At 37.4% G+C, this 12,329-nt stretch overlaps 1 protein-coding gene across 5 annotated transcripts in view; it reads left to right on the top strand.

Annotated features, from left to right (window-relative positions):
• The window catches only part of dab2ipb (DAB2 interacting protein b), a 194,197-nt gene that overhangs the window by 84,029 nt on the left and 97,839 nt on the right, over positions 1-12,329 (top strand). Inside the window, exon 1 of one of the 5 annotated variants that reach the window (XM_067438638.1) lies at positions 2,436-2,775. The exons of the other annotated variants lie outside the window; for them this stretch is intronic. Within the exon in view, the coding sequence (XP_067294739.1) occupies positions 2,652-2,775 (124 nt within the window). The 5' untranslated portion in view covers positions 2,436-2,651. Of the gene's footprint in view, positions 1-2,435; positions 2,776-12,329 lie in introns of those variants that run through there. 5 annotated transcript variants of the gene reach the window in all.

Genomic DNA, 12,329 nt, shown 5'->3' on the forward strand with positions numbered 1-12,329 from the left:
AGTGTGCATGTGTGTCTTTGTGTCCATCTGTTCTGCTGTATTCCAGCTGCTTGACCCACACCCTCAGCACTGGCTCCTCATTGGCTGATGAGAACCTTGTCTGGAGAAGCTAGTCTGGGCCCCTTATGAGGATGCACATCTAAACCCTGGACTGGAGTTTCTCTAAGATTGGAACAGAGCCTCGATTCGGACTGCAGGGTTTTAATTTGTGTCGGTCTTGAATTGATCTTTGCCACAAACATTATGATGGAATCTATCTAAGAGGCATGCCGGCTTATAGTAGGACTGACTGTCAGTATTTGTTAGAGGTTACAGGTTTAAAACCTCCAGCCTTTGGCCAAGCCTTTTATCAACCAGACATGTCTGGTTCCGCTTTGCACCTGGAATGTTTTTGTCAGAATTCCTCTGTCATGGAATTGAACTGGATGGTTCGCTGTGGTTGTGATATGATGGTGGCATATGAGGCACAGCGTGTTTAGAAAATTTTAGCCAGCAAATGTGCTCCATATGTTTAAAAGTGGCCTTTGATAGAAAATATAGTCCATAGACTGTAAAAAAAAAAAAAAATGGACGTAATGTCCGTGACGTCACCCATAGGATTCCGATGAGCCGCTCAGAAGCGTAGAGTCGAGCTGGCCATTGCCATCTTGCCAGCACGTCATCGTGTGTCACAGATAACAGAAAATAGGCAAAGAGGCGGGATGTGGTGACGCAATGACTTTAGAGGAGATAAATGTCTATCTACCTGTCACTCAAAGTAACCACGCCCTTAATTATGCAGAACTGTAAAGCTTTATATGATGTAAAGTAATGAGTTATAAAAAATTCACTCCCTCACAGTTATGAGGAAGGGCAAAACCTATAGAGCCTACATAAGCCATATAGACCAAAACCACAATTTGTACCAGGCTGTAAATACGTATTTTTCTGCTGTAAATTTGAAATTTTTAACATGGGGCTCAATGAGATTCTGAGCCTGTCTCTAGTGGCCAGTCGAGGAATTCCAGTTTACGTTTCTTCCGTATTGGCTTCAAGAGAGACCGCGGGAGGTTGCCGCTTGATATAGACTCCGATTGGCTACTTCAAAAATCTGTGGAATAGATGCAAAGGTTGATTGTGCATTCAATTTAAATGTGAAGTGATGGCAAAAAGGTGAAATGTTGTGCCACTAGTAGTATCACCCAAGGGATCAAGGTTTGGCTGGTTACCATGGCCCTGTTGTTAGATGCCATACTGTAGTTTCATCATCTGGCTGAAAGATATACTAGATTATTTATTTTTTTTTTTACAAGCAAAGTCTCCAATAGTGGATATTTTTGCAGTGGCTTTTTTTTTAGCTCTAAAAAGCATGACATTTATGTATAGTTTCCCCTGTCTGCTGCCTGTGACACCACAACTCACGATAGGAAAGAGATTTCAGATTGCATGCTTTTCTCAAATGCCATTCAGATGAATAGGAATTATAATGGCTGGCTTTATATTAAATTGTAAGCTTGTGACAGTAATGCGACTCTTTTAGCCTAATTGGGAAATACATTCACATTTATAGGGAATAGAAACGATCAAAAATTCAAACTCAGTCATTAACAAAGTGCGTAGACTTGCATAAGAAAGAGAGAGGAAATGGTTTTGAAGCAGAAGTCTGATGAACTTCTCCTTTTATTTTTAAATTTTCCATAAATAAACCGAAGCATAAAAATGAAACCTCAGGACACATTTCAAATGACACATTTCCAAATTTGGCAAATAGTAATTTCCAAACAAATGTGTTTTTTTTTTGTGTGTGTGTGGTTTTTTTTTGTAATGTTGTTTAAGTTAAATGTATCAAGGTATCCACAAAGTACCAAATATGCATATTAGAATGATTTTTGAAGGATCATGTGACACTGAAGACTAAAGTAGGCTAATGGCTGTGAAAATTCAGCTTTGAAAATATATTAACATGGATAAATAATAAATTAGAGAACAGTTATTTTAAAATGTAATAATACTTCACAATTTACTCTTTTTATTCTATTTGTTTAATAAACAATCACAGCATGGGTAAGCAAAAAAAAAAAAATCTTCTTTAAAAAAACATTTTTGAATGGTACTGTGCTTTATACATTCATACATACAAATAATTTATAGTATCAAGAAATGTGACCAGTTCTTGACAGGTTTCATGCGACATTCCGTTCCATTATGCTCCACATACTCTGGATCCAGGCCTTGTTTTTGCACAAACTCTTCATGTAAACTTTGTCTTCTGGCTCTCTCTCTCTGTTCAATGGCATACCTCTGCCTTCCTACTACTTGTAGACTAAGTGCATGTTAGAGAGAGAGAGAGAGAGAGAGAGAGAGAGAGAGAGAGAGAGAGAGAGAGAGAGAGAGAGAGAGAGAGAGAGAGCAAGAGCATTTTGAGCTTTACCCCCTCAGTGAGAAGTCAAACAACAGAGTGAAACAGAGAGAGACCTCCTACAGTTGGAATTTTCCCAACTCTCCAAGACTTGAGCACTGGAATGGATTTTCTCTGATATTTTGGATGTCACTGCACAACTGTAGGGTTTACGCACAGAGGGGGTCTTTAAAGTTTTGTTGGCTGAGCGTGTGTATGCGAGCCGTCCTTTAAGGCGTGTGTGTGTGTGTGTGACAGGAGCGTGCTCAGAGCTATGTCAGGTGTTACGCGGAAAGGTTCTGGGAGACCAGGATATTACTACAGACTCTTGGGTCGAACGAGGCTACAGAGACAACGCAGCCGCTCCAGGAGTAGAAGCAGAGCAACAAACAATAGGGGTAATCATCATGTTATAACTTTACTACATTGTATCTGAAATATATTCCCTTGCACCTTTAAACATTTCAGTTTTAGTTAATAAATAAATAGTTAATAAATGGTGCTGTATATCTTGGTAATACCAATAACTGTTACACTGCAGTTTAAGTTTTTGTGTAATATTTCTGTTTGCCACAGTAGAACAACAAGATTTCTGTTAGTAGTAGTATAACATCATAACAGCCCACATTAGAGTGCAGTTATTACCACTTTGTATTACCACTTTGTTTATGATTTTATTCACTTGTTTTGATTTTATATATATATATATATATATATATATATATATATATATATATATATATATATATATATATATATATATATATATATATATATATATATATATATATATATATATATATATATATATATACTTTTTTTTATTTTTAAGTGGAAGAAACATTCACATTTTAATTCTGAAGAAGAACATTTATTGAATGAAAAATGTATATCACTTTTATTCACACTTTTCTTTAGTTGTAAAAGCTTCCTCTTTAACCAGTTCGTTTTAGACTTGCTATTAATAAGTTGCATTTTGCAGGCTATTAAAACTACTAGACATTGAAGGGGACACGGGTCATTTACTATTCAAAATAGTTCTTGTCGCACACTCAGTCTGCATTAATGGTAGGCCTAGAACTTTTTTCAGTGCCTTTAAATCGTCACGCCAGTAGGTGGCGATAAGTGATTATGTGTATTATGAAAAGTCAATGGTTACTATCATACACCTGGCGCAATGCGGCACTAGGTACGACTCAAGTGTTTTTTGCTAGTTTCATCCCGACGCAGTTATCATTTTCACATCCTGTGAAATAGTTGTTAAAATAGCAAACGTATTCGCGCCCAGTTGTGCGCCCAAAACCATGCTGGTTTGAAAACTAGGTTTTTTTTTTTTGAGGCAACAGAAATACACTGCGTCATTGACCAACTAAAACCTGGTCTAAACTCAATAGTGCAATTTTTTTATTTAAAGAGCGTGTTAGTAATATTCGCCTAGGCTGGTCCACAATGCACATACAAACATTTTTAAATATTAAAAATAAAAAGATTCCTCTCTAGAGAAGCGTTTAGTCTGTCGCCATGTAAATAGCGAATCCACCATGGTGCAAGAGCAACTGGCTTTTAAAGGGAATGGTAAGACAAGACTGTTTGGTTTATTGCACATTACGGCCCAAAAACACACCCATTACACTTTGAGAGACTAGGTACAACCCTTTTAGACCATGCGCCAGGCTTGCCGACCATATTTCCTGTCGTTAAAGGGATACTTCACCGCTTTTCCATATTAAACTATGTTATTCCCTAAACTAAAACGAGTTGATACCTCTCTCGTGGTATCAGTGCGTGCCTTAAATCTCTCTGATGCGCGTTGGCGATCTCTCTCATTTCTGTCGATGGGGGGGAGGGGGAGATGTGAGGGAGGATGTTGAGTCAAAGTACTCTCAGAAGTGCTATTATATTTCATCATTATATCATTATAGTTCTCCTTTTTAATCCGCTTAGAAAATGTTTTATTTTGTGTCACCATATTTGATCGTTCAACTATTCGTGTAACTATTTAAAAAGGGAAAACGTGGAGGTGTTTGGTCGCTTCTAACTTGATATCTGTTTGGTACCATAGTGAATGAACTGGGCTTAGAGGGCTAAGCTAAATGCTATCAGAATGTCACCGTGCGTCAGAGCGATTAAGTGCACACACTGAGACGAAAGAGGTATGTATCAACTCGTCTTAGATAAGGGAATAACAGTTTAATATGAAAAAGAGGTGAAGTATCCCTTTAAACTAGCAAAAGTGGATTCGGACACTATAAGTGCACTTTAAGACCATGCGCTTAGATCATTAAAATAGGGCCCATTGAGTCATTCACTTAGCCGACTCAGTAACCAATCATATCTACAGTGTGTTGCTTTTTCAGTTCTGAACAGCAGATTCTGCTTTGACTTTGTTTGGAATGATTGTTTTGTAATATAATGTCACAAATGTATTTATTCAATACATTGATATAATTAATGTGAAGTCTAGTATTAATTTCATGTTTATAGAAATTGAAATCAACATTTACTCATCATGCATGTGGCCAACTGACAGCTGCCATACAGTACAAAAGCACAATAAATATATTAATATTATGCAATTAGTATTTTGCTTCGATTTTGAGTATTTTGTTCTGTTGTGCAAAAAGCCTGGTCACTCCGTCACTTTATTGTCAGTTTTAACACCTAAGTGTCACCCAGACAAAACCGCACTATCTGTAAATTTGAGTTAGGAAGTCCTCATGCAGAGTTGGCCTTTAAAGTTAAACCACAAGACCGGTGACCAACCACAAGTACTAAAACCGACACAACAAACATGCTCTTACTCACATTTTTCAAACCAGTCAAGCAGGAACTTAGTAGCCTACTTCAGTTTGGCTCAACAAGCTCCTGCACTCGCTCTCAGACACACACTCTGAGTAATTTCAGATGTGATGACTGTGAATGGCTCCTTTAAACTCTCATCCAGGTTATGGCTATCTGGGCTCATTACACACGGGGTCGATTGAGATGCCCGAGTCATTCAAACTCAATTCAATCACTGAGAGAATCAATTCTTGTAGTATATGATGTGCTTTGTGATGAGGCTTTGTCATGGCACAGCTGTTTTGGAGACTTTGCAGCTTCAAGGTGACATCACTGTGGTAAACTTTTGAAGTGAAAGGCAGTCATGTAATCCTTCTTAATTCCGCATCTCACTAGAAAAAAAAGGTCTCACAAAAGACTGCGCGTTTGATGACGGTGAAGGGTCTGTGCGAAACCACCCTCAATCTACGAGTTTCTTTCTTCTGCTGAACTCAAAATAATATATGTTGAAGAATTTTGGGAACTAAACAGTTGATGAACCCCATTGACTTCCAGGGGTGAAAATAATATGAAAGTCAATGGGGTTCGTCAACTGTTTGGTTACCAATATTTTTCAAAATATCTTTTTTTGTGTTCAGCACAACTTGAGGGTGAGTAAATGATGAGAGAATTGTACCGGCATACTGACCGTTGTCAGAGCGCGAGTACGAAATTGTTTTCTCATTCTAGGTGTAATGTGCTCAAATACAGTCAAATACACACATTAAAGTGAAAGCAACCTAATTTACCCATTGCTGTCTGCCATTAATGTTTATCAAGAACAACAGGGGGAAAAAACAGCAAACAGAAGCGGTGATTTATAGATAAGAGTATAATGTTTAGGATAGATGTGTTAAAGGTGCACTATGTAACTTTTCAGTACGCTAGAGGGCGTCTGTTCAAAACGTTTGAGGCTTAACACTATGTTTGAGCGCAGAATCTTGGGACATGTGGTCTCCACCTCACAGGCGGTGGAAAATAATCGGGATAGGATTAGGCAGAAATCATGTTCATGGATGTGATTATTAACATTACTGCATATGAAGCAAAGCAGAACCGAATGGCAGCTGAGCAAGACCGCTGGAGCGATGGTTAATAAGATGAACGCAACACGTGCCTTGCGAGCTGCAGGACTTTTATTATGCCACAGAGCCATTTTCACTTTTCCGGTCATGAGTATGAGGTAACGCAGCACTGTTTATAATATTAGATACATTTGAGAGTGTTGAAAATGATGTTATGACGTTACTCTGTGCGTTTGCTCTGCGGCTGCTTTGACACTTGTAGCACACGGCAATAAGAGTAAAACCCAGGGTAACGCAGATATGATGGTGATTGATAGGCAACTCCCTCACACATCCGAGTTCATTTGTTAAAATAGCAATATTCTCATGATTTACAAATAGTTGGAAACATTTGGGATATTGTAAGTACTCAACTGAGTAAAATATATAACACTGGTCTAGTGGTTTTTGGATGTTTTACTATTAATATTTTAATTATTGCAGCTTTAAGCTCAGTGTTTGTTTTTTGTTTCTGCTTGATTGACAATGCTATTCTCAGTTCAGTGACATAGCCACAGTCTGTGGGTTTTCATTTATCAAGATTTTTGTTTGACAGGGAGAGTGAATCAGGAAGTTTTCCAGTGGAGTGATTGTCATAATAGATTGCACTTGTTTATGTTGGTGTGGATGTACTGAACTGTCAAGTTGTGTGTTAGAGGTGTATTTCTTGTTTACTGTTGCAAAACAAATATTGATTTAATAATAATATGTGACTGAATTTAAGTAAATTGTGTTTTGAAACTATTTATATTTAAACTTATATATTTAAGTATACGTAACACTTATATTAACTAATATAACTAAACTAATATAATAAACTAATTGTTAAATTTAAAGAATAATAGTTCATCAATATATATGTCATCCATTTCACCATCGTTTTGTGCACCAATACCGTTTTTAAAGTATCGGTTTGGCACATGTATTGTAAAAAAAAAAAAAAAAAAAAAAGATTTCCAGCCCTATTTGTTTCTGCTTCTTCTTTGCCTGTGTTTTAATCAGTAGATTCTGTACTCATTTAGGAGATGAGTACCTTATAACTGAAAACACTGGAAAAATCTTGTCAATTGCAGGGAAGCGGTTTCTCATAAAAGATGAGATAACAAAAGACACAAAAGAAATCACTCACGACTCTTGACTAAATAAATTTAATTAGGGTTAATCTATATTTATACACTGAGGATTATGAAATGATATTTTACATTTGATTACAATTTCTGTACCTGAAAATCTAATTTAGACCAATGAAAAAACATGAAAAGAACATGTTATCATTCGTATTTGTTGTTCTGTTGTATTTATGTATAATGTATGTACATTATACTGCATTCTATAAAGTACCAGTCAAATGTTTGGACACACCACTGTGAAAGTGTGTCCAAACTTTTGACTGGTACTGTACAAATATACACAAAGAATATTGGCTGATATATCGATATCAGACTTTTTTTACTCCTTAATATCAGTATCAGTATCTGCCCCCCAAAACCCATATCGGTCTGGCTCTAATAAAAATAATTGTTAGTTCATGTTACTCCAATATACACATTTTTGTTTTCAATAATGATTTAGTAAATGTTGAAATGAACATGGATTAATACGTTTTAGAAGTATTTTTCATTGTTAGTTTATACAAATATAGTTAACTGATGGTTACAGACTTTTTATAACCAATTACATTAGTTATTATTTAATATTATATTTTCCTCCAATCACAATCATATTTCAGAGAGCCGTGTAATATAAAACAAAACATACAAACTAATTATGACTCATGTGAAGATGCACATCACCATAGGAATCATGCAAATTGAGTGCACTTGGAACAGAATTATGAGCTTTGTTATCTGCAGTGCGGTTTGGGTTCTGCTGTCTGATATCTTATCAGTTCATGCATGACAGAAGATGACGGCACTTTGGATTTTGAATATTCAAATTCTGCACCAGTATGAGGTAATTGTGCCTCCATGAGCTCACCTGAGCTCAACCCAGTTACCCAACCAATTACAGACACACACACCCCACAGGGAGGATAAAAACTTATAATAACACTGTTTGAACTTGTTTGAGAACATGCATAGGATCGGGAGAGCAAATTGTATCTATAGTGAGACATACATCCACCACAGTCAGCTGCATGTGAGTGTTTGTAGAGTGTGTTTTCTTGTAACTTCTCGCTTCCTTCCTCCTCTCTGTTCATTTTTGATAAAACAGCATTACATCACCAGTGTACCAGCTGCTAAATGGACAACCTGTGAAATGCACACACTGACACAGCTGTGTGAGGAGTAACCTGTTCCGGGAACAGTACAACCCCAGCTTTTCCCACAGTTGATGCCTTTTTGCTATGCCATGGTTTTTAATGTCTGATTAGGAAACACATGGGATCATGATTAGTGGGCTTAGCGGGCTACTGACAGTTGCTTGCAGCTGTGGGTTTCACATGTTTGCTCTGCATTATCTCACAGGAATGATATGTCAGATGATTATGGTAGAGATTGTCCTGTACTGCTGATGCAGGTCCAGTTTCATTTTCTTAGGCTGCGTTTAAACTTGGCATTAACATGTGATCGGATCATTAGCCAATCAGGACATAGCGTGTTCACATTTATTCACATTAAGTGCCCTCTATATCTGGATAGCCAATCGGATTTCTGTTTCCTGCACAATATAACATTTTTTGAAAGGCATAATTTCAAATGGCTTCATAGAGTAAAACAACTTTCCCTTAGCCTCTATGGCAGTTCACACAGAACAGAAGTTTTGTGATTTACAGAAGAAAAGTACAAGCTACCAAAAGTAAATCTTCCAATTTACTTTTCCCAACACTAACCTTGTATAATTAAAAGATTTTGATGCATTTCGTGATTGAAAAGAGGGCCTACCTACCTATTGTATGTGTAATATGTAGAACAGCATAAACATTAAAGGGTAGGCTACATAACAGTTTCTGCCAATCTCATGTTAATCTTGAGTACCTATAGAGTAGTATTGCATCCTTCATATCTCCAAGGAATCTTCAGTTTTATCATAAAAAACATATGCTCTACTGATTCTTTCTGAAAACAGCCAACCTCGTGGAGGCATGCAATGTGGGGCGGAGCTAAAGAGTCATGAGCACACACACTCTCACACACACAATACATTATGGCATTATCCTTGAATAACTTTCAATTTACTACATGTTCTTGTTGGTTACATTATATGAACTTACATGCCAATTGCCAACAAAACACAGACATTTGATGCAGTTTTGTGACCGGGAACAAACAAACACACTTGCAGAACTCAGTTGCTGCTCTGGGAAAACTGCATCCACTGTTTCCTTAACGCTGGGTTCTTTAGGAAGCTGAACAAGGTTATCTTTCCCTCACAACCAAAAAACACTACTTTAGTGACATTGTTGATTTAGGTGTCTAAAAACAAAATGAGAGCGCTGCCGACGGCTTCCGTAACAGAACGAAGCTTATTGATGATGGCATGCTCTTGCTCTCGCTCTGGTTGATATATGCACGCGCTCATCAAGGAGAAGTTATACAAGAAATTCTGCCCTGTATGATGTCATACAGGGCCAAAACTTCCAGACACTTTTTCGAATCCTGAAGGAGTGCACTTGACACAGAAATTTTGGCCATGTTTAGCATGAAAATCCAACTCTTGAATAAGTCAGAATGCATGAAATAGCATTAGACCACCCCTTAAAGAAACACATCTAATTAAAAAGGGCATTAATAGAACTAAACAAGGATAGGCTATACAACAACAGATTAAAGGTGGGGGTAAGTGTTATTTCAAAACTGTTTTACCAAACGGATTTGGCCAAGTCCAATAACAAACTTGTAGCCAATCAGCAGGTAAGGGGCGTGTCTACTAATGATGGTGAGAAGAGAGCGCTCAGTGCACGTCATTATTCAAACACACAAGTCAGACATAATGGACATTAGCCGATAACTAATATATGCAGGCTTTTTGAATATGCTCATGTGTCATGTTTGCTTGTTTGTCCATTTGCGATCATATTGTCGCTCACTTCAGCGATGATAAAGACCCGTTCATTTCCACACCGTATGGAGCATCTAAAGCTCCTCACTGTCTGTTTCAAGCATCAGCTCACAAAATGTGTCTGACAAGTAAGATACTATATTCCTAATATATGTTTGTTTTCATGGTCTATATAACTAATCTGCTCATATTTGTAATATGTCGTTAGCTGGACTGTCTTGCTTGTGTACTATCGAGTTGTGAACTTGTGTATGAGAATGGCTTGTGTTTTGTGATCGCTATAACTCTAATCTGGTCATATTTTGTTGGACTGTCGTGATCGTGTACTATCGAGTTGTCACGAGAACGGTTTGTGTTTTTTGTGATTGCTATAACTCTAATCTGGTCATAATTGTAATATGTCATTAGCTGGACTGTCTTACTTGTGTACTATCGAGTTGTAATGAAAACTGTTTGTGTTTTGTGATCGCTGTAACTCTAATCTGGTCATATGTTGTTAGTTGCACTGTCGTGATCGTGTACTATCGAGTTGTCATGAGAACGGTTTGTGTTTTTGTGATGGAAGGGGTGACTTTTACCTTTTAATATTCAACCTGGATAAGAAACACACAGATTCTGCCATAGTCGTTGCCTGGGTTATGTATGTGTGGGGCGGAGCTATCAAAATAGGGCCAAGACCCTTTTGGGGGTAGGGGCGTGTTTGATTTGGTGATGATTTGAAATAACAACAACGGTTACCAGAACCCACTTACCCCACCTTTAAGAGTACAGATGATACAAGTTAAACAATTTCCCATTGCTTTTACTCACTCACTTTACTTTTCGGTGCAATCTTCAGATCAATTAAGTTGTTTAAATGAAGGTATACTTGCAGAGTTAATCGTACATAAATAATAGGGGTTGGTCATGTTAAACAAGTCACATCATCCAGGTTTAAGGTTATAGCGTGTAATGACTATACTGACAGAAATGGGAGATTAATGAACAAGCTGAACCAATAAAAACACAACACATTTAAAGCATAAAAATACAAAGTGTGTTGTGATTATTCCTCTGGCAAAGCAGCGTGCAGCTCTGAATTCAGATCTCGTTCAGATAATGTTGCGAAAATGAAAAATGAAGTCTAAATAAACTGTTTTAGAGAGCATCGTTTATTGCAAAGTACAAATAAGTTTAAATTCTTGTCAAAACTTTTCCTATTCCCACCTCTTCTCCTCATCGTTTTATGTAACCTCACTACTATGCCTAGTAACAGAAAGGCTGAATTTTTCATACTCTGACTCTGTGCCTAGAAGTGAGGAGATACAGTTAAACGCTGTAGGGAATGCTGATGGGTTTGAACTGCAATCCTACTGGAGTTTCCATTTAAGCATTACATCTATTTTTAAACTTGGGTAAAAACATAAAAACGTGCCAAGGTTATCTCAAAGAGCGATCTGATAAAAATGTCTGTCTTTCTTAGGGTGTGAGCATGTGTGTGTGTCTTACAGTTAAACTATAGTGTAATCCAGAGAGTGCAAACTTAACTGAAGATCTGGGTCAAGCTAGAAAATCAAAACAGACAAAGGAAGAGAGTGAAAGAACGGGACAGTAAAAGTGATGAAGACATGAAAGACAGGAAATTAAGAGAACGAGGAAGGTGAAAGGACAACAGAGATAACAGTGTTGGAATGGAAAGAGAAAGCTGTGTCCGAATCAATCATCTGATAGCTGGATGTTGTTCTACAGTCTGTTGTTCAGTTAAATATTTGTCTAGCTTCTAGCTTTGTTATTGATTTGCTATATTTGCTGTTGATATGAATGTGTGTGTGTGTGTGTGTGTGTGTGTGTGTGTGTGTGTGTGTGTGTGTGTGTGTGTGTGTGTGTGTGTGTGTGTGTGTGTGTGTGTGTGTGTGTGTGTGTGTGTGTGTGTGTGTGTGTGTGTGTGTGTGTGTGTGTGTGTGTGTGTGTGTGTGTGTGTGTGTGTGTGTGTGTGATGTCTTGGAATGTCTGAGTTTTCTACTGCACCATGTCAAAAACACAAACTTCCCTTTGCTGTTCTTTCCTATACAGATATCACACGTTCA

This window comes from Pseudorasbora parva, chromosome 3 (assembly GCF_024679245.1).
Source record: "Pseudorasbora parva isolate DD20220531a chromosome 3, ASM2467924v1, whole genome shotgun sequence".
Lineage (NCBI taxonomy): Eukaryota > Metazoa > Chordata > Actinopteri > Cypriniformes > Gobionidae > Pseudorasbora > Pseudorasbora parva.